The sequence below is a fragment of the Dama dama genome, chromosome 22, assembly GCF_033118175.1.
Source record: "Dama dama isolate Ldn47 chromosome 22, ASM3311817v1, whole genome shotgun sequence".
Lineage (NCBI taxonomy): Eukaryota > Metazoa > Chordata > Mammalia > Artiodactyla > Cervidae > Dama > Dama dama.
The window spans coordinates 16,313,349-16,335,522 of record NC_083702.1 but is presented as its reverse complement, the minus strand read 5'-3'; the positions used below and the strand labels follow the sequence as shown (position 1 = coordinate 16,335,522).

Sequence of the window (22,174 nt, the reverse complement as noted above, 5' to 3'; positions counted from 1 at the left end):
TGTATCTAAAAAGGTATCAAGTTCATCTAGGTTTTCTTCTATGTTATCTTTAGGAGTTTAATAGTTTCGCATTTTACATGTAGGCTTGTGATCTATTAATTTTTGTGAAGGGTGTAAAGTCTGTGTCTAGAGTCCTTTCTTTCTTTTTTTTTTTTTGCAAGTGGATGTCCAACACCATTTGTTGAAGAGGCTATCTTTGTTCCATTGCATTTCTTTTGGTTCTTTTTCAAAGATTAGTTGGCTCTATGGGAGTCTATTTCTGGGTTCTCTATTCTGTTCTGTTGATATGTTTGTCTATTTTTTCATCAATATCATACTGTCTTGATGACTAAAATGCTTTATAGTAAGTCTTGAAATCAGGTAGTGTCAGTCCTCCAACTCTGTTCTTCTCCTTTAACATTGTATTGACTATTATGGGTCTTTTGCCTCTCCATATCAACTTTAGAATCGGTTTGTTGCTATCCATAAAATAACTTGCTGCAATTGTGGTTGTGATTTACTGAACCTATAGGCTGAGTTGGGAAGAACTGATATTTTGATGATATTGAGTTTTCCTATTCATGTACTTGGACTAATTCTCCATTTAATTAGCTCTTCTTTGATTTTTTAAATGAATTTTCTAGTTTTCCTTATAGATCTTATAAATGCTTTGCTATGCTAGATTTATACTTAAGTATTTCACATTCCTGGTTACTAAATGACATTGTTTTTAATTTCAAATTCCACTTGTTCATGGTTGGTATATAGGAAGCAACTGACTCTTGTATACTAACCTTTGTATTCTGCAACCTCACTATCTATAATTGCTCATTAGTTCCAGCAGACTTTTGTTGTTGTTGTTCTTTCAGATTTTCTACATAAATTATAGTGTCATCTGTGAACAAAGGCGATTTTATGTCTTCCTTCCCAATCTGTGTATCTTTTATTTCTTTTTCTTTATTGCATTAGCAAGGATTTCCAGTACAACAGTAATGTTGAAAAAGAATGGTGAGAGGGAATATCCTTGCCTTGTGCCTGATCTTTTTTTTTTTTTTCTTTTTGGCCACACCTCACAGCATGGGTAACTTCCTTGGCCAAGGACTAAATCCACATCCTGTGCAGTGGAAGTGCAGGGTCTTAACCACTGGGTCACCAGGGAAGCCCCTGTACGTGATCTTAGAAAGCTTTGAGTTTCTCACTATTAAGTATAATGTTAGTTGTAGGGATTTTTTGGTCTGGGTATGTTTTTGATGTTTTTATTTAATCTTAACAACCCTTTGAGGTGCACCTTTCTATCTCAGGTAAGCTGTGAGGACACTGGAGTGAGGTGAAAGTCACTCAGTCGTGTCCAACTCTTTGTGACCCCATGGACTATACAGTCTGTGGAATTCTCCAGACCAGAATACTGGAGTGGGTAGCCTTTCCCTTCTCCAGGGGATCTTCCTGACCCAGGAATCAAACCGGGGTCTCCTGCATTGCAGGCAGATTCTTTTTTTTTTTTTTAATTTTTAATGTATGTATAATTTTTAATATTTATGTTTATTTATTTGGCTGTGCTGGTCTTAGTTGTGACATGTGGGATCTTCAGTTGCAGCATGTGGGATCTAGCTTCCTGACCAGGGATCAAACCCAGACTTCCTGTTTTGGGAGCACAGAGTCTTAGCCACTGGACCACCAGGGAAGTCCCAGCAGGCAGATTCTTTACCAACTGAGCTATCACGGAAGCCCAGTGAAGGCACTGAGGATCACGGAAGTTAAATAATTTGTTGAAAATCACAAGTATAAGTGATAGAACCGAGATCCAAATGCAAGTTTATCTGACTCCAACACTATGCTAAGAATGAGAGGAGAAAGCAGAAATGAAAGAAACCAAAAGGGAGAAAGAGGTAATCTGAAATCTCGTCCTGATTCTTTGAGTTTTACTCTAGCTGTGACCTTAAAGGGAATTGTGCCATCTTGTGGTGTCTCGTCTTTCATGTGTGCAAAGTGAGAGAAAATTAAAAAGTGAAAGTGAAGAGATTAAGGCCAATTCTGATTCTGATGCTCCATGGTTCCATGAGAGAAAGAGGAATAAGAGGAGAAAATGAGAGGACAATAAATAAATAGGAAAGGAAAATTTGGAGAAAGAAAGACGAGGGGATGGACTAAACAAGTGAGATTAGAAAAGACAGAGAGAGAAGAGGAGGAGGGGTAGATGTGATGGGAAAAAAAAAAAGAAATGAAGCAAGAAGTGGGGAAAGTGGGAAGAAAAGTAAAGATCTTCAAGGGAGAGGATGGGAGCTAATTAAACTCAAGCAAAGCCTAGGATGTAACAGTTATTTATTTGTTACTAAGTGACAGTTATGCACAAGGCCATGTGCCAGGTGCTATGTTTTTAATGGAAGGGTAGAAAACAAGATGCACTGAAATAAAGCTAGAGAAGCAGGCTGCCGTCTGAGGAGTTAGACGCTTAATAAAATATTCATCACTGATTCAAAGGAGTATATTTAGCACCTCTCATTACCAGGCATTGTTCTAACTACTAGGGATACAGAAGAAATACCTGCCCTCTTGGTATTTACATTCTTGTGGTGAGACTCGGGCTATAAATACACAGATCCACACATAAAACTGGTCAGAAGCAAATTATGAAGCAAGCATAACAAGGAAGGTGGATGGACAATGCAAGAGACATTTCCTATGATGTATATGGTGGTAAGGAAAGACCTCTCTGTTAAGGTGACAATGGAATAGAGATTTTTAAAAAAGAAAAAGGAGCAAGTCACATGGATTTCTGTGGGGACAACATTCCAGGCATTTCAGTTCACTCATTCAGTCGTGTATGACTCTTTGTGACCCCATGGACTGCAGCATACCAGGCTTCCCTGTCCATCACCAACTCCCGAAGCTTGCTCAAACTCATGTCCATTGAATCAGTGATGTCATCCAACCATCTCATCCTATATTGTCTCCTTCTCTCCCTGACTTCAATCTTTCCCAGCATCAGGGTCTCTTCCAATGGTCAGTTCTTCGCATCAGGTGGCCAAAGCACTGGAGCTTCAGCTTCAGCTTCAGTCCTTCCAATGAATATTCAGGACTGATTTCCTTTAGGATTCACTGGTTGGATCTCCTTGCAGTCCAAGGGACTCTCAAGAGTCTTCTCTAACACCACAGTTCAAAAGCATCAACTCTTCAGCGTTCAGCTTTCTTTATGGTCCAACTCACATCCGTACATGACTACTGGAAAAACCATAGCTTTGACTATATGAACCTTTGTTGGTAAAGTAATGCCTCTGCTTTTTAATATGCTGTCTAGGTTTGTCATAGTTTTTCTTTCAAGGAGCAAACGTCTTTTAATTTCATGGTTGCAGTCACCATCTGCAGTGGTTTTGGAGCCCAAGAAAATAAAGTCTGTCATTGTTTCCATTGTTTCCCTATCTATTTGCCATGTCGTGATGGGACCAGATGCACTACAAGTGCAAAGCCTCTGTGATGAGAACATACTTGATGAGTTTGAGGAACAGCATGGGGGGACCTGTGTGGCTAGAGCTAAGTTGAGACCAGATGGGATCTGGGACCTGGTACTGCTTGCCGCAGCACTGCAATGCTTGCACCTGGACACACGTCTCCTGGAGCAAGCAACAAAATATGAAGAAACTATATTGGGCCAAAAATAAGTGCGTGCATGCACAGTTGGGGCAAATTATGAACAAAAAGATACAAAAAGACCAAAAAAACCAAATGGGCACTTCTGAAGATCTGGGAGAAAAAACCGTGTCAGGAGCAAAAGCAGGGTACTGGGAAAGCCCCCTGCACTCAACACCACAAAGGGGTGGGCAGACCACCTGATACCCCTCTGCCAACCCCCTGGACATACCTCTATCCTCATCCGATGTGAGAAACCAGAAACCAGCTTCCTCCTTCTCTCCCAGAGGAGGACAAGAATCTGTTCCTTGTTTCTGCTCCCTCCTGTGGCCGCAGAAGCCCCAGTGAAAGCTTGCCTGAATTGCTTGTTTGGCCTTTAGTCAATTTCTATTGACTGGGGAAGGCCAAGAACCCTGGTCAGTATCAGAGTGAGCAAGGGAGAGAAGTATGGGCTGAGATGGAAGAGAGAGCACGGTGGCCAGGTCATATCAGGCCTTGTGGGCTATTGTAAGGACTTTGGTTCTTACTTTGCGTGAGATGGACAGCCAGTGGAGGATTTGACCTTTGACCAATGGAGGATTTGACCTTTGCTGCAGTGCTGCAATGATTGCACCTTCAGTAACAGGATCTGACCCACATGTTTAAAATATTGTGATGGTTGTGTGAACAGAAATGAGTTTATTTAGGAGACTACTCCAATGGGTGGTTTAGTCACTAGGTCATGTCTGACTTTAGGTCCATAGACTCTAGCCTGCCAGGCTCCTCTGTCCATGGGATTTTCCAGGCAAGAATACTGGAGTCGGTTGCCATTCCCTTCTCCAGGGGATCTTCCCAACCCAGGAATTGGACCTGGGTCTCCTGCCTTGCAGGCAGATTCTTTACTGACTGAGCTATGAGGGAAGATCCATGACCCCTCCTAAATCTAGTCTACGGTGCCTTGTTATAACTGCTGTTATAAACATTCTCTTTGGATTCATGAAGAACATATCATAGACTCACAGAATGTCAAACAACTTGGAAACAGCCTCTTCCAGGCACCTCTGAATAGAGGCTCATTTCACTTCCTTGAGAGAAGCTCTTCAAATCTCTGAAGACAGGACTATATTATGTCTTCCCTTCTCCTGGCTAAACACTGCTGGCTCCTGAGATCTCTTTTCAGCTGAAGTGGTTCTGGGCCCTTTGCCCTTCAAGTTGCTCTTTTCTAAGCACGCTCCAAGTGACCTTTATTTCTTTCAAACTGTTAAGACTCAGCACTGAATAATACACAGCCCTTGATGCTGCCAATGATCTATTCATCCACACCTTTTGAATATGATCATTTGACCAGCTAAGAATATGCCTGCAGTGCAGGAGATGTACGTTCAATCCCTGGGTAGGGAAGATCCCCTGGAGAAGGGCCTGGCAACCCACTCCAGTTTTCTTGCCTGGGAAATCCCATGGACCGAGGAGCCTGGTGGGCTACAGTCCATGGGGTCACAAAGAGTTGGACACGACTAAAGTCACTGAGCATGTACTCCAATGACTCAGGCGAAAAATAGTGGTGGCTGAGGTGAAGGTGGTAGCAGTGAAGGTGAGTAGTAGTTTAAAGCTGAGGTGAACAGAATTTGCAAATGGATGAGATATGAGATGTAAAAGGAAAATAGAGAGTTAAAAATTACATCCTTTAGGCAAGTTGCACCAAGCTTTCAAAGTGCAGCTCATTTTAACCTTATATAGAATTGTCCAAAAATTAGGAAAAGAAAGGACATTTTATGGGGCCAGAATTACTGTGATAACTAAACCAGAAAAGGGCAATACTAGAAAAAAAAAATTACAGGTCAATCTCACTTATTAACATAGATACAAAGATCTTCAACAAAACACTAGCAAACTGAATCCAGCAAAGTATAAAAAAGATAATAACACATCAAGGCTAACTTGAGTTTATGTCAGGAATTTAAATGTAGCTTAATATTAGAAAATACTTTCATTTTATTCATTTTAATGTATTAAAAGAATAAGTCACACAATCATCTCAATAGAAAAAGCATGTGATGAAATCAACATATATTTGTGGTAAAAAAAAAAAATCTTTTAGAAAACTGGAAGGGAACTTGTGTGAGTTCCCCAGTGGCCTGGTGGCTACAATTCTGGGCTTTCATTGCCGTGGCCCAGGTTCAATTCCCGGTCAGGGAACTGAGATCTTACAAGCCACACAATATGGTCAAAGAAAAAAAACTAGAAGGAAATTTGTGACTGATAAAAGAATGCTTGGTATCACCAATTCTATTTAAAGGAAACAAAGCAGGTATCATTTACATAAAATGTGAAATTGTGATTGCATATGTAGAAAATTCAAAAGAATCTACAAATAAATTATTAGAATAAGAGTTTGCTTAAGAAAATATAAAATCAATTAATATATTTATATATGAACAACAATTAGATGATGAATAATTTTAAAAGTTATCACTTGCAATACTATGAAAAATATCAAATATAAAGGTATAAATGTAACAAAATATGAGTGAGACTCACATGCTGCTGCTGCTGCTGCTAAGTCACTTCAGTCGTGTCCGACTCTGTGTGACCCCATAGACAGCAGCCCACGAGGCTCCCCCGTCCCTGGGATTCTCCAGGCAAGAACACTGGAGTGGGTTGCCATTTCCTTCTCCAATGCATGAAAGTGAAAAGTAAAAGTGAAGATGCTCAGTCGTGTCCGACTCTTAGTGACCCCATCCCCCGTCCCTGGGATTTTCCAGGCAAGAGTACTGGAGTGGGTTGCCACTGCCTTCTCTGAGACTCACATGCAGCATATTATAATTTATTGTGAGACACTGAAGACCTCAAATATATGGAGAGGTATTTCACAGTCATAGATTAGAAGTCTCAATATCATGAAGAAATCAGTTCTCTCTAAAGAGATTCACAGATTCAGCACAATCCTAATCAAAATCCTAAGAGGCTTTTTTTTGTGGGCGTATGAAACTGACAAACCGATTCTAAAATTTACATGGAAATGCAAAAGGCCAAATATAGCCTCTTGAAGAGAACAAGGTGGAAAGACTTGCTTTACCAGATACCAGGCCATAATTACAAAGCTACAATAATTAAGATGGGCTTCCTTTGTGGCTCAGATGGTAAAGAACTAATCAGCCAGTGCAGGACACACCGGTTCTATCCCTGGGTTGAGAAGATCCCTTGGAGAAGCAAATGGCAACCCAATCCAGTATTCTTGCCTGGGAAATCTCAGGGACAGAGGAGCAAGGTGGGCTACAGTCCATGGGGTTGCAAAAGAATTGGACAAGATGTAGCAACTAAACCACCACCATCACCAAGGATTACAATAGTATAGTGTTGACACAAGATAGATAAATTGACCACTAGAACATAAAACAGGGCTCAGAAACAAATTCACAAATATATAAATGTGATTTCTAATAAAGTTTGCACATTTAAGCAGGAAAGAAAGATACAAATTTCAATGTTGCTGTGACAACTGGATATCTACAAGAAAAAATAAAACGGAAGCCCTATCTTAAGCCATATACAAAAATTCATTCCCCACTATGCTACATTTAGTCTTAAAGTAAAAGTTTCAGAAAATAATGTCAGGGAGTTTTCGGTCACTTAATGATTAAGGTTCTGGGCTTTTTCTGCCTTGTCTTGGGTACAATCCCTGGTCCAGGAACTGATACCATCAAGCTGTGCAGCTTGGCCAAAACCAAACAAACAAACAAATAAACAGATAATGTAGAAGAATTTATTCATGAATTCAAGGTAAGGAAATCTTGCTCAAGACAAATACACTAAGCATAAAGGAAAAGACTGATACTTTTGACTACATTAAAATGAAGAACATCTGTTCATCAAGACAAACTACAGAATAGAAGGAAGCATTTTAACATCATCACTGACAAAGGATGTGTCCCGGATGTGTGAAGAACTCCTACAAATGATTAAGAAAAAAATCCTAACAATAAAAATAAATGTGAACTGAAGAGTTGAACTGGGCTTCCTCAGTGGCTCAGACAGTGAAGAATCCAACTGCAAGGCAGGAGATGTAGGTTCAGTCCCTGGGTTGGAAAGATCCTCTGCAGAAGGGAATGGCTACCCACTCCAATATTCTTGCCTGGGAAATTTCATGGACAGAGGAGCCTGGCAGGCTACAATCCATGAGGTCCCAAAAGAGTTGGACACGACTGAGGGACTAATACTTCTCACTTTTTCAAAGAGTTGAACTAGCCCTTCACAAGAGGAAATCCACAAGGTCAATGAACATATAAATGAACATAATGGCCAACCTTATGAGTGATTAAAGAAATGGATGTTAAGACCATAATGAAATATCACTGTATAGACCAAAATAGAAAAAAAAAAAAAAAAGGAACAAAAGAAAGACCCAGTGCAGCCAACATTAAAAAAAGAAAAAGAAAACAAGAACAAAAGAAAGAAGCCAGCTATTATAACAACAACATTGTACTATATAGGTCCTGGCCAGCACAAGCAGAGGGAATTAAAGGCATAGCGTTGGAATGGAAAAGGCAAACAGCTGTCATTTGCAGATGACATGACTGTCTTTGTAGAAACTTCCAAGCGTCTATGGAAAAGTTAGTATACATAAAAGAGAGCTTATTGATGTTGCTGGGTCTAGAAACCAACATTAAAAATCAATTGCATTTCTATATACCAGCAAAAAGCAATTTGAAATGTAATCTTAAAAAAACACCATTTACCATAACAAAAGCAATAGAGCGCCTGCTGCTAAGTCACTTCAGTGTCCGACTCTGTGAGACCCCATAGCAGCTCACCAGGCTCCCCCGTCCCTGGGATTCTCCAGGCAAGAACACTGGAGTGGGCTGCCATTTCCTTCTCCAATACATGAAAGTGAAAAGTGAAAGTGAAGTTGCTCAGTCGTGTCCGACTCTTAGAACCCCATGGACTGCAGCCTACCAGGCTCCTCTGCCCATGGGATTTTCCAGGCGAGAGTACTAGAGTGGGTTGCCATTGCCTTCTCCAATAGAGCACCTAGGAGTACATAAAACAAAAGATGGGAATTATCTGTATGTGGAAAATGATGCAAGTTCATTGAAAGACACTGTTGTCGTTCAGTAGCTAAGTCATGTCTGACTCTTTACAACCCCATGGACTGCAATACACCTGGCTTCCCTGTCCTTCACTATCTCCTGCAGTTTGCTCAGACTCAAGGTCCACTGAGTCAGTGATGGCATCCAACCATCTCATCCTCTGTCGTTCCCTTCTCCTGCCCTCAGTCTTTCCCAGCATCAGGGTCTAAATAAACTGAGATGTATCCCAAATTTATGACAGGAAGTTTCAGTATCAAAAAAGGTATCAATTTGTCTCCAATTGGACTTTGTATTCAATGAAGTTTTAATCAAATCCTGTAGAACTTGACAAGTTGATTCTCAAATAGAGCAAGAGTCGAGAAGTGTCAGGATACTCTAAAAGAGTATATTGGTAAAGTTGTGTTCACTGTAGGATATGTCTAGATTTATTTTAAAGCCATAGGATTTAGGAAAGTATGCTTCATGTACAGGTTTTTAAAAGCCGACCAGTGGGACAAAATAGAGTGTCAGAAATAAATCCGTATATATATATGGAACTTTGATATCCAACAGAGTCAGCAAAGCAGAATAGTCAGAAAAAAGAGACTATGTAATAAATAATGGTGGATAACTGATTTTCCATATTAAACAATGAAAAATAGACCCTTGTAACACACTATATACAAAAATTGATTCTAGGTAGGTTTAGAACTTAAGTATAAAGAGAAAAAGTTTAAAATTTTTTAAAGATCATGTAAGAAAATGCTTTCCTGACCAAGAGGGCAGAGAGTGATTTTTTTTTTTTATACAAGATGCAAAAAGCTTAACGATAAAATGAAGGGTTGATAAATATGCCTTTATTAAAGTTAAGAAATTCTGATAATCAAAGTATATGGTGAAAAAAACAAAAGGACAGGTCACAAATATTTTCACAGAGGAGAAGACATTTATAACATATAAAATCAATAAAAGATTAATGTCCAGAATATATAAAGATCTTCTGCAAATCAATAAGAAAAACATAAAACCCAAGTGATCAGGCATTTCCCAAAAGAAGAAACCCAAAAGACTGTTACATATATGAAAAGATGCTCAATTACATTTTTAATTAGAGAAATGCCAAATAAACCACAAGAAGATATTACTGTACATCTGCTGGATGGGCAAGAATTACAAAGTCTAAAAATACAAATGTTGGAGAGAATGCAGATCAATGGGAACTCAAATATTGATGGTAGGGATGTAAACTAAAAGAACAATGTGGCATTCTTTTTCGAAGATAATTATTCTTACACCTCACAACCTAGCAGTTTCACTGTTATATTTATACTCTAGAGAAATTCTTATAGCATGCAGAAGACACAGTTATGTTCACAGAAATACTGTTTATTATAGCAAGAAATGGAAACAATTCATAAATCCATCCATGGGGGAATACATGAATTATGATACATATTACATATCCACAGTGGCATAGTATATTCCAATGAAAATCTATGAGCTCCAGAAATATGCAACAATATGGACAAATCTTAGAAGCATCATATTAAGTGGAAAAAATACTTGTATTAGAAAGCTACATACAATATGATATTTTTATAGACTTTGAAAATAAGCAAGAAAGGAAATAGGAAATATTTCCAAATAGGAAAAGGAGTATGTCAAGGCTGTATATTGGCACCCTGCTTATTTAACTTATATGCAGAGTACATCATGAGAAACACTGGGCTGGAGGAAGCACAAGCTGGAATCAAGATTGCCAGGAGAAATATCAATAACCTCAGATATGCAGATGACACCACCCTTATGGCAGAAAATGAAGAAGAACTAAAGAGCCTCTTGATGAAAGTGAAAGAGGAGAGTGAAAAAGTTGGCTTAAAGCTCAACATTCAGAAAACTAAGATCATGGCATCTGGTCCCATCACTTCATGGCAAATAGATGGGGAAACAGTGGAAATAGTGGCTGACTTTATTTTTTAGGGCTCCAAAATCACTGCAGATGGTGACTGCAGCCATGAAATTAAAAGACACTTACTCCTTGGAAGGAAAGTTATGACCAACTTAGAGAGCATATTAAAAAGCAGAGGCATTACTTTGTCAACAAAGGTCCGTCTAGTCAAGGCTGTGGTTTTTCCAGTAGTCATGTATGGATATGACAGTTGGACTATAAAGAAAGCTGAGCACCAAAGAATTGATGCTTTTGAACTGTGCTGTTTTGGAGAAGACTCTTGAGAGTCCCTTGGACTGCAAGGAGATCCAACCAGTCCATCCTAAAGGAGATCAGTCTTGGCTGTTCATTGGAAGGACTGATGTTGAAGCTGAAACTCCAGTAATTTGGCCACCTGATGTGAAGAGCTGACTCATTTGAAAAGACCCTGATGCTGGGAAAGATTGAAGGCAGGAGGAGAAGGGACGACAGAGGATGAGATGGTTGGATGGCATCACCGACTCAAGTTTGGGTAAACTCCGGGAGTTGGTGATGGACAGGGAGGCCTGGTGTGCTGCAGTTCATGGGGTTGCAAAGAGTCGGACACAACTGAGTGACTGAACTGAAGTAACATATTGTTTAAACTTATATCCATTTGTGAGAAATGATATTTGAAAAGAGTGGAGGGAATTCCCTGTCTGTCCAGTTAGGACTCTGCACTTTCACTGCCTGGTTTGATCCCTGGTCAAGCACTAAGATCCTAAGAGCTGTGCCAAAATAATTTGGACTTCCCTGATGGTCCATTGGCCAAGACTCTGAGCTCCCGATGCAGGGGGCCCAGGTTAGATCCCTGGTCAGGGAACTAGATCCCACATGCCTTGTGTCATGGACAAAAAATAAATAAATGTTTTTTAAAAAAGATGATTCCAAGATTTTTGCCCTAATCAACTGGAAGAAAGGAGATGCCATCTATTAAGAGAGGAAGTGGACTTTCCTGGTGGTCCAGAGGTTGAGAATCTGCCTGCCAATGCAGGGGACACAGGTTCCATTCCTGGTCTGGGAAGATCCCACATGCTGCAGGGCAACTAAGCCAGTTTACCACAACTAGAGCCTCCGAGCCTCAACAAGAGACGCCCGCAGTGAGAAGCTGTAGCACTGCCACTAGAGAGTAGCTCCTGCTCACCACCAATAGAGAAAGTCTGCATGCAGCAACGAAGACTCACGGCAACCCCAAATAAAGATACTTTTCATTTATTTATTTTCAAAAAGAGTAAAGATGTAGAACAGTGTAGACAGTATGGCAAGACTATGTCAAATATATGGGGGAATAAGAACTTTCATTATTATTTGCTTGTGTGGAAATAAAAGACTCTGGAAGAATATGTAGAAATGAGTCACACCGAAGGCAGAAGATGGGAACTGGACAAGCTAGTAGATGGGCTGAGAATGAGAACTTTCACTACACAGATTTTTGTACATTGGGAAGTTTTTTTTTGTACATGGGGAAATGTATTGCCAATTCAAAAGAATACATTACAAAAATTAAAGTTTAAGTTGATAAAAGAGAAAGAGAAGGAATGGGAAGAGAGGTGAAAGAGCGTGTGAACAGAAAGCATCTTCTGTGATCTTTGCTGTAACGGGAAGCAGAGAAGGACTGATGCTGGAGGAGAAACTTGGAGCTAAGGAAGTTCTGTTTCAAGCTAAAGCTGCAAGAAGTACAGTGTGTTTACATGCTGCTGGGCATAATCAAGCAGAGAGAAGGAGGTGATAGTGCAGGAGAGGGAGAGACAATCGCTGGAGTGATAGCTTTGGGTGGTTGAAAAGAGCCTGGGATCCCCCACAGAAGGAGAGGTGCAGCTGGGATGAGGTGGTGGAAGTGGGGAAGTTCTCTTCTCCCTCTTTCCATTTTCTCAAAAAAGCAACAAGCAAGATCATCAGCTGAGAGTGAGAAGAATTCAGAAGAACTGGACATTTGAGGACAGGAAAGCGACAGCAATTTACTCTGACAAATACTGGGAAGCCCCAGTCAGCCCAAAGAAGTTGATAAAGATACCAGCAGAGCCAGACACGAGGAGAGAATTTATAGACTGGCGTGTGGGAAGGTCCTCAAATTCATCTAAAGACACTTTGTGTTTCATTGTCTCCCTGGCTCCATTCTAAGTTTCATGAAGACAGTGATGGCTTTTCCTGCTCTCCACCATGCCCCAGGCTGTAACTCAGTACCCAGCCTATAGCAGATGTTCCAGAAATAGTCCTTGCAAGAATGAATCAATCAGGAATACCTGAAATAAGTCATAATGACCCAAAGTACTCAGCATAAAAGGCACTTAGACTGATAGTGAATATTCACTTGATAAATTTGACCCACACTCATCATATAATGAGGCCTCTTACAGCATATTCTCAGGATGCAGCTGGGGCTCACTGGGGCCCAGGACACAGCATGGGTTGCACACCCAGCCTCACATGACCATGTTTACATAAAATGTGCACCATTTTTCCTGACCACAGGGAGACACTAGGAGGAGGGCTCCCTCACTGCCTTCTGACCTCGGAATGAAGGGCTGTCAGGGACAGATGAGCAGGAGGGCAGTCACTGCAGATGCCGATCAGAACAGCAGGTTTCCTTCCGGGAGGCGAATGTGTCAGGTTAATAATAGTAATAAGGCAGGGGATGAGGGGTGAGAATCTAGAGAGGCAGGAGTGCAAGCAGAGACTTGACTTAGAGCATTCACCACAGGGCAGAGATCAGAGAGGGCAGGCAGATAGACAGAAAAGGCAGGTGAAGAGCAGGGGAGAGGATGAGTGGGCAGGAGTCCCAGGTGAAGTTCACCAAGCAACAGATATTGAGCATCTACTATGCGCCAGGCACGGAAGAAGGATACTGATGAACAAGGCAAATGAGGTCTTTGTTCTGCAGTGTATATGGGGGTGGGGTGGGGGTGGACAATAAACAGGAAACAAATATAAGATCATTTCAGAGAGTGATGAGTCGGAAAGACAGCGAAACCTTCTGAAGAGACAGAGTGGGTGGCTGAATGACAAGAGGGACCCAACAAGAGGAAGATGGGGGGGTGGGCAAAGGATTCCAGGAAGTTGGAATGAAAAGTACAGGGGTGTCAAGAGGATAATTTCAGATGTTTAGAACTTTTAGAAGTCCGATCTGGCACATTATTTGAATATTGAGGAATACTAGTGGGTGGGCCTCTCCTAACAAGGAATTTTACTCTAAGTACAATGAAAAGCCCCTCAGATGTTTTAAGGAAGCAAGTGTTAGTCGCTCTGCTGTGTCTGACTCTTTGCGACCCCATGGACTGTAGCCTGCCAGGTTCCTATGTCCATGGAATTCTCCAGGCAAGAATACTGGAGTGGGTTGCCATTCTCTTCTCCAGGGTATCTTACCCAGGGATTGAACCTGGGTCTCCCGCATTGCAGGCAGATTCTTTACCATCTGAGCCATCAGGGAAGCCCAAGCAGGCAAGAGAATGATATAATTTAGATTTTTCAAAACATGACTAGATATTGTGAAGACTAGTTTTTAAAGGGCAAAGGCAGAAGCAAGGAACCAGCTAGGTAATCACTTCATTATTTCAGAGAGAGCAGATGCCTTGGATCAGGGTGATAGCAACAATGACAGAGTGGATTTCCCTGGTGGTCCAGTGGTTAAGATTCTGTGCTTCCACTGCAGGGGGTCCAGGTTCTAAGATCCCACGTGACACTCAGCATGACCAAAACACAATGATGGAGAAAAGGAGATGGATTCGCGGTATATTTTGGAAGTAGAGCTCACAGAACTTGCTGGTAAATTAGATACAGGGTGGGAATCAGAGCGAAAAGGAAAAGGTGGGGAGGGTGTTTCCTCGGTTTTTAGCCTGAAAAGTGGAAGCCATCGTATTCCAGGATGGAGAACACTACTCAGACAGAAATGGACTGACCGGGGCGGAGGGTAATTCAAGACATCTATTTTAGCCACATGAGCTTTGCATGGCTATTAGACATCCAAGTGGAGATGTCAAGTAGGCTGTTGGATAAATGAGTCTGGAGCGTTGGATATAAATTTAGGACTCACTGACATTTACATAGTATTTAAACCCTGGGACTGGATGACATCACTGGACAGAGAATGTGGAACGAGAAGGGGGCCAAGGACTAAGCCCTAGGAAGCTCTATCATTTAGAGGTCGAGCAGAAGACAGAGAAGGAAAAGCCAGTGAGAATGAAAGGAAACTAGACGAGCATGGTGTCCGCTCACAACCCAAATAAAATAGGGTAACCTGAAAGACACAGGAGGGGGTAGGACAGGGTGAGATTAGGGGCTGGGGAAGCCCATTTAGCTAGAGAGGCTAGGGAAGCCCTCCTAGAAGGGGTGACATAGGAACTAAGGGAAATTTTAATGAAATGAGTGAATCACTGTGAGAAGCCAGGGGAAAACGGTCCAGGCAGTGGGAACAGCAAGTGCCAAGGCCCTGAGGCAAGTTCACCTCCTCTGATTGTAAGAACATAGATCAGGTCCAGTGTGGCTGGGACATGAAGAGCGATGGGAGGGGAAATCCGAGAGCTCCCTGGTAGGCCAGGTTATGCGGGGCCTCCTAAGGCACAGTAAGGAGCTGGGATACTCTTGAGTGTTAGAAAAGCTGAGTAATGCAACTCGGTCCACTTATTTGAAAGATCGTTTGGGTTGCTCTGGGAAGGATACACTGCAGCTGGGCCAGAATGGAATCAGGGGATCCCGCTGTTGGGATGATCCGAGGATGGTGCGAGGACATCACTCCCACCCTCACCCCACCTCATCCCCCAGCAGAGGCGAAACAGAGTAGGGAACCCAGAGCTTCGGGTGACTCAGAATCTCAGAAACTCACTGGGGCAACCACGGGTGTCCACGGAGTTGGGGTGAGGGTGGAGAATCCCGCCCCCGGAACCTGGGGAATCGGACGGTCGCTCACCCTACGCTGCCCTCTCCCACCCTCCACCTGGGACGCGGCCGAGCGCGACTCCCGAGGCGCGGCAGTGAGAGGGTTAAACCGAGCGAGGGGAGGAGGAGAGGCGGGGACCGCGCGCTCCGAGCTGCCGCGCCGAGCCCAGCCGAGCCGAGCGCAGCCCGAGCCGAGCCGAGCCGAGCCGAGCATCTCCCGCCGCCGCCGTCGCCGCCGCCGCCCCGCGCCCCGGGCGCTCGCCCCCCACCCTCTCCTGCACCCCGTTGCCCGCAGAACCCCCCGACCATGCCCCGTGCCCCACGCGTTCCCGCGACCCCCCAGGCCGGCGCAGCCCCGAGCGCCCGCAGCCGTCGCGCTGCCGCGCCAGGCATGCAGGTGAGCGAGAGGGCCCCCCACGCCCCCACCCGAGGGAGCCCGGCCCTGCCCTCCCCGACTCCGCGCCCTTCGCCCCCTAACCCTCCCGGCGCGGCCCCCCGCCCGACTCGAGCCTCCAGCCCAGAAGCTCGCCTCGTCCGCCGCGCTCCGTATCCCACCGCGGGTCCGGACTCCGTCCTGCCCTCCTGCGCAGCGGTCCCGGCGGCTGCCTGTATCCCGCCTTTGGCTCGGCCCCTCGCATCCTCCTGCCTCGGCTTCCTTTTCTGCTCTCGGCGCTCCCTCCCACGGAGCCCCTTCGCCTACCTCCTGGTCCTCGTTTCCACACACCCCCCACCCCACTCATCGTTTTCCAGCGGGGTCCAGGGAGCGCGGGCCTTCGGGAAGGGTGGGCTCGCGGCCGCGCTGGGGATGGGCCCTGCTCCCCCAGCCCCAGACTCCCGCCCCACCCCCAGCTCGTCTCCTGCGCACAACAGGTCGGTGAGGAGCGAGGGAAGGGTGGGGGTGGCGCGCCAGCCGGGCGACTGCGGGCTTCCTGGAGGGGGTGACTAAGGGGTGCGGGGTCCGGGGACTGGAGTTGACGTTGATTGGGGCGGGGGGATACACAGGCAGGAGAGGCGAGTGGGTCCCGGCGTCAGCTGGCCACAGCTGTCCCTGGGAACCCCTCTCCGCTCCACCGGCTTCCACTCCTGCCTCGGTCCCCGCAGCCTCGCTCTCTTCCTGGCTTCCTCTCGTGTCTTCCCACCAGGCCCCCTTCCCCGCCTCTCTCCGTAGCTCCGTGTCTCTTTACGTTGGAAGAAACAATTTCCAACTCCTCCATCTTTGCTGTTCCCCAGTCCCTTCCTTGTCTCATTCTGTCTTCGGTACCTTGTCGTCTCCTCCCCCCTTTCATCCTCCCCATCCCTGGTCTCCTCCGTCCCTCTTCTCCCCTCTCCTTCCGCGGTCTCCACTTCCCGTCCTGCCTGGACCTTTCTTTCCTCCTTCTCCCCGGCTCCTGCGACCCCGGAACCCTCTCAGTTTCCCTCCCTGACCTTCCTCTTATGCTCAGCATCCTACAGCTGTCCATCTTTTGTGGGCGCCCCCCACCCCAGTCCATTCTTTCAGGGACCAGCCCCCCTCACCGTCTGCCTCTTCACCTTTCTCCTCCTTTCTCACGCCTCACCACCTTTCCATCTCTCAGCCCCGGCACTCTTCACAGCTCTCTCCACAGCCCACTTTCCCAGTCCCTTCCCCAGACTCTCCCACCTTACTCCCTGTTATTCTCTGAGAGCGCTTCATGTCCAGATCTGGACCCAGAAACCAGAGGACACTGAATGTCACATCCTCATTCACTGGGGAGCCTGCTGCCTCCCCCTGGGTCTGCCACCTTCTACTCTGAGAACGTGTCCTCCTCTTTCAGAACCCTCCATCCCGATGATTCTCCCAGACTCTTTACCCCGGAGAGCGACATTTGAGGGTCCAGCTTCTCCCCAACTCCACTTTTTCTCAGAGGGCACCTATGCGTTTGGATGACTGAACACTGAGCAAAAATTACATTCTGTAGTTTTCTCCCACCCACCTCTCCCTTTCTCATCTCTTTCCTTCCATCCCTCCATCTCCATTTCCTCTGCTCCTGAAGATGCAGATTCCTGGGGCCATTCACTCCTCAGAGAAAAGCCTCGGAGGACAAGTGGGGTGGGCAGTCTGGGATGCTCCCCTCTGTGCAGCCCCACACGTTCACACACTCAATCCGATTGACTTCCTCTTCCCTCCCCCTCTCAGACGCCCTCCCTCGCGGTAGGTGCTCAAGGAATCACAAGGTTCTTGGCTCTAAATTAAGATCCAAGAAAAGCTAGGAGCTGTGGGCAGAGGAAGTGAGAAGGAAGGAAGCCAGAGAAGAGTAGACCCTGGGCTGGGGAAGTAACAGGGACCTTGGAAGTTGCAGATAGGGACTGAGGGCTTGACAGGGGACTGGTCTGGGAGTTTCCTCTCCCCTCTGCAGGACAGTGCTAGAAAACTGAAGGTCCTGAGTGGTGGCAGCATAGATGGCAGCTGCAGCTGGGAGGGGAGATGGAGATGAATGGGGAGGATGGATGAGCCGGGGAGGTCCTCAGAGCAAGCTTGGGATGTGACAACCCCTCTCTCTCTCAGTAAAGGCTGAAAATCTGAGTCACCGCTGAGGATCTGGGACATGGAGTCCAGGATGCGGTAAGTTTGAAGGAAGCTTAGAGGCCACTTTCCCTAGGGTTTTGACCCTTTCCCTCCTAGGCCCACCCAGGGCTTTCCATCCTGAGGGCTCGACCCTTGGAAGACGGGAAGTGAGACATGTCTTCCCAAGGCCACTTTTTGCACAGAGGAAGGAGGCAGCCCAAGATGGCCTCGGACTCATCGCTCTCTCTCCCTTTCCGCAGGCCTGCATTGCTGCTGTCCCATCTCCTCTCTCTCTGGTCACTGCTGTTGCTGCCCCTCCCACCGCCTGCTCAAGGTTCCTCCTCCTCCCCTCGAACCCCACCAGCCCCAGCCCGGCCCCCCTGTGCCCGGGGAGGCCCCTCAGCACCACGCCACGTGTGTGTGTGGGAGCGGGCACCTCCACCAAGCCGATCCCCTCGGGTCCTGAGATCACGTCGGCAAGTCCTCCCGGGCACCGCACCCCCAGCCACCCCATCAGGCTTTGAGGAGGGTCCACCCTCATCCCAGTACCCCTGGGCTATTGTGTGGGGCCCTACGGTGTCTCGAGAGGATGGGGGGGACCCCAACTCTGTCAATCCTGGATTTCTGCCCCTGGACTATGGTTTTGCAGCCCCCCACGGGCTGGCTACCCCACACCCCAACTCAGACTCCATGAGGGCTGATGGAGATGGGCTCATCCTTGGAGAAGCACCTGCCACCCTGAGGCCCTTCCTGTTTGGGGGGCGTGGTGAAGGTGAGTGGGAGAGGCTGGGAAGGGATATGGATGGGGCACTGGTTGAAGACTCTCAGGGCAGCAACAGGGGTCCTGTGTGTCAGCTGCTTCCACAAGTGTGCCGGGCCCTGGGCTAGCACAGGAGGCCGAGAGGAAGATGTGTCTGAGCCCCAGAGGAGCTCAGGTCCACTGGGGAAGACAGACGCGTAAACCCTCAGGGATGAGTCAACAGTAACACACACTTAATAGAGGTGTGCACAGCATGTTTTTAGGCAAAGAGAAGGGGAGACTACTTCTGCCCAGGGATCAGAACACCTTCCAAGAATTGACATTTGAGCTGTACCCTGGAAACAGTGGGAGTAGTCCAGGCAGAGGAGGGCCCTTCAGGATGACACTTCGACTCAGGGCACGCAGACACAGGGCCAGTGGTTTGGGGGCGGGGCCAGGGCAGAGATGGACATTTCCACCCGCTAGTTTCTGTGCAGAGACAGAGAGGTTCTGAGAGGCTCTTTCTGACCTTGGAACTCCTTCTCATGCCATATATACAGGAGATTTGGGGAAGTGGAGAAAAAAAGATTTGGGAGGGAAAGAGCTGAAAACTCTGGGGAAAGCTGATGATAAAAATAAAGCAGGGAGGCTCTAAAGAAGCAGAAAAAGAGTTGGATGATGTGGCTTCCAATGACAACACCGCTCAAGCTTCCTGAACCTACAGCCTAACCCCACCCCCAATCCCGCTTGGCTCCCCTGGCCCCAGGCCTCCCTAAGACTTTCTCCCTGCCCCCAAGCAGGTGTGGACCCTCAGCTCTATGTCACAATTACCATCTCCATCATCATTGTCCTCGTGGCCACCGGCATCATCTTCAAGTTCTGGTAAGCCAGCAGGAAGTGGATGCTGACATCCCCATGAATGGAAGGATGGAAGGATGGCTCCTTTGGCTGGAAGGAGCCTGGGTGGCAGTTTGGCTGGGGGTGGAATAGGAAGTGATGGATTAAGGCAAGACCTTGGGGAAAGGTAGGAAGGATCTGGGCAACAGAAGCTGTGAGAAATGAGCTCAGGTTCCTGCTGGGGAAATACAAGGAGAGTGGGAGAGGTAGGGAGATCACTGTGAGCACAAGTTGGGGGGTCTAGGGTAGCCATCCCTTTTTCCCATTTCCTCCAAGACCCATTCTGCAGGGCTCTTCTTAAGGCCGCCTTAAGGGGAAGAGGGAGAAAATCCCAGCTTTTTGCATGAACTTAATAGCAGCTCACTCAGTCCTTCACACTTTACTGCAAGACTTATTAGACTCAGGTGTCCAGGTCATTAGCTGACTGAACTAGAACTAAACCTGCCAGGTACCTGCCGCGGAGAGAAATGGCTCTCTGGGTATGCATGGGGGAGGGGCAGATGTGGGGGACTCTGTGTGTCCATGGGGAGGGGGTGTTCATTCTGTGGCTCTGGACCAGGTGGGAGGGTGGTTTAGATTCCCAAGCCCCCCAGGGCCGCGGGGACAGGAAGTGGTTTTGTAGACAGGGTCTCAGGATCTGGGGCTTAGGGAACAGTTAGAGGCTGGTTTCTCTGCTGTCGGATGCTGTGGGTGCCTGGGGGAGGCTGGGGGGTGACAAGCGCCCGAGGGGGCCCAGGCTGGGGACTTCTTGAATGGGTGAGAACCTCTCTCCTTCCGGGGGCTGTCAGCTGGGACCGCAGTCAGAAACGGCGCAGGCCCTCGGGGCAGCAAGGGGCCCTGAGGCAAGAGGAGAGCCAGCAGCCCCTGACTGACCTGTCCCCAGCCGGGGTCACTGTGCTGGGGGCCTTCGGAGATTCGCCCACTCCCACTCCTGACCACGAGGAACCCCGAGGGGGACCCCGGCCCGGGATGCCCCAGCCCAAGGGGGCACCAGCCTTCCAGCTGAACCGGTGAGGGCAGGGCAGTGGGCAGGGAGGTGGGCAGGGGCTGTGGGTGGGGCGCTCCCCGCCGGGTGGGTGGAGAGGAGGCACACTGACCCACCCCCAGGAGACTGGACCTCTGCTCTCTGGGGGGTCCCACACGTTTCCCTGTAGATCTATGTCCTGTTCTTATGCTGCCGTTTCACTCCACCTTGCCCTCTTAACCTCCATCCCTTTTATTTCTTGAACTGCCCTCCTGATTCTGACTTGCCCCTTGGTTCCTGACTGTGCCCTTTCCCTTTTCCCCTTAGGATTCCCCTGGTGAATCTATGATGTCCCCCATGGTTGGGGCACCTCCAGGCAGGGGGCCAAGGGCCCCGGCATAGCCCCCATCCTGCTGAGGGCACAGCGGCTGTGGGCGCTGCAGCTTTGCCTGGGCTCACACCTCGGGAACACTCGCTGGCCCACAGGCAAGCCCAGCTGCTCACCCTCCTTGAGGTGGGGGCCTCACTTATCTGTGGCTTCTGGCCCCCCGTCCCCACCCTGGCACACTCACACAAGCCTTGCACACTCACCTCTCCCCTCTCAGGCCATCGCACACTCACGCTCTTGTACAGCCAGTCTCCCCACCCACATCCCCCCTCTGAGGATCCCCCGTGTCCTCCCTTTTGTCTCACACTTTTCACTTCCTGGATTTTTACTTCCTCTCCTCCCTCGTTCTGCGCTCGGCCCATCACTCTGCGGTCAGTGGGTGTACCTCTCATGTGCATTTCCCGGCCCCTCGTGGTGGTGGTGTAAATGTCGTGCTCACACTCCACTTCGTGAACACCCACGGGTGGAGTTTCTATGTCCCCTGCATGCTGCCCCGGAGCGGGGTGGGAGATGAGCTGGGGACTCTTTGGGTCCCCATCTGTCCCGGTCCCACCCCACTCCATGTCGTGAGTTTTACCATGTCCCCCATCCCACTCTAAGGACTCCCTTGTGGAAATGGGGAGTCATGAGGCCCCCAAAACTCCTCCCTAGCCCCACTGCTAAATTCTGTTGTCTGGAAGATGGCTTTTGGGGAGCCTCCTGCTGCACTGCAGGAGAAAGGGGCCCCCATTTGCCCTCCCCTGCCTCGCAAGTCCTTCTGTCTCGTCTCGTCTGTCCTGGCTGTCTGTGCGTGTCACTCTGGAACTCAGAGCCCCCTTTCCTCCCCACCGTCCCCCCCAATCAAGTCCTCCAATTCCCAGTCCCCCTGAGGGCCTCCCTAATTCCACCTAGGCTGCCAGGGACCGGGGCCAGCTGGTTTAAGGCCATCGGGGAGCTCTGACTCCAAAGCTGCCCCTCCCTCCCTCCTTGGTTCCTCCAGCTCTCCTGCCTTTTGTTCCCTCCACCCCTCAGGTTTGTCCCAACTTCTCATGGCTTTCCCACCTTCCTTCCTTCTTTCCTCTCTTAACCTGGCTCCTATGCTGTGATATATATTTTTGTATTATCTCTTTCTTCTTGTGGTGATAATCTTGAATTCTTGTGGGATGTAAGTTTCAAAATTTTCAAATAAAGCCTTTG

At 47.3% G+C, this 22,174-nt stretch overlaps 1 protein-coding gene across 1 annotated transcript; it reads left to right on the top strand.

Moving 5' to 3' along the window:
* Positions 1-15,791: 15,791 nt before the first annotated feature.
* Positions 15,792-22,174, top strand: PIANP (PILR alpha associated neural protein). The gene is made up of 6 exons (XM_061124074.1): positions 15,792-15,883; positions 18,011-18,067; positions 18,271-18,782; positions 19,550-19,631; positions 20,435-20,656; positions 20,938-22,174. The coding sequence occupies exons 2-6, from the start codon at positions 18,051-18,053 to the stop codon at positions 20,957-20,959; spliced, it is 855 nt and encodes a 284-aa protein (XP_060980057.1). The 5' UTR covers positions 15,792-15,883; positions 18,011-18,050; the 3' UTR covers positions 20,960-22,174.

What these genes read in the sequence shown, in the direction of transcription:
- PIANP (XM_061124074.1), top strand. An exon ending in GTTTGGGGGGCGTGGTGAAG is followed by an intron (nt 18,783 to 19,549) that starts GTGAGTGGGAGA and finishes GCCCCCAAGCAG; the next exon opens with GTGTGGACCCTCAGCTCTAT. An exon ending in GGCATCATCTTCAAGTTCTG is followed by an intron (nt 19,632 to 20,434) that starts GTAAGCCAGCAG and finishes GGGGGCTGTCAG; the next exon opens with CTGGGACCGCAGTCAGAAAC.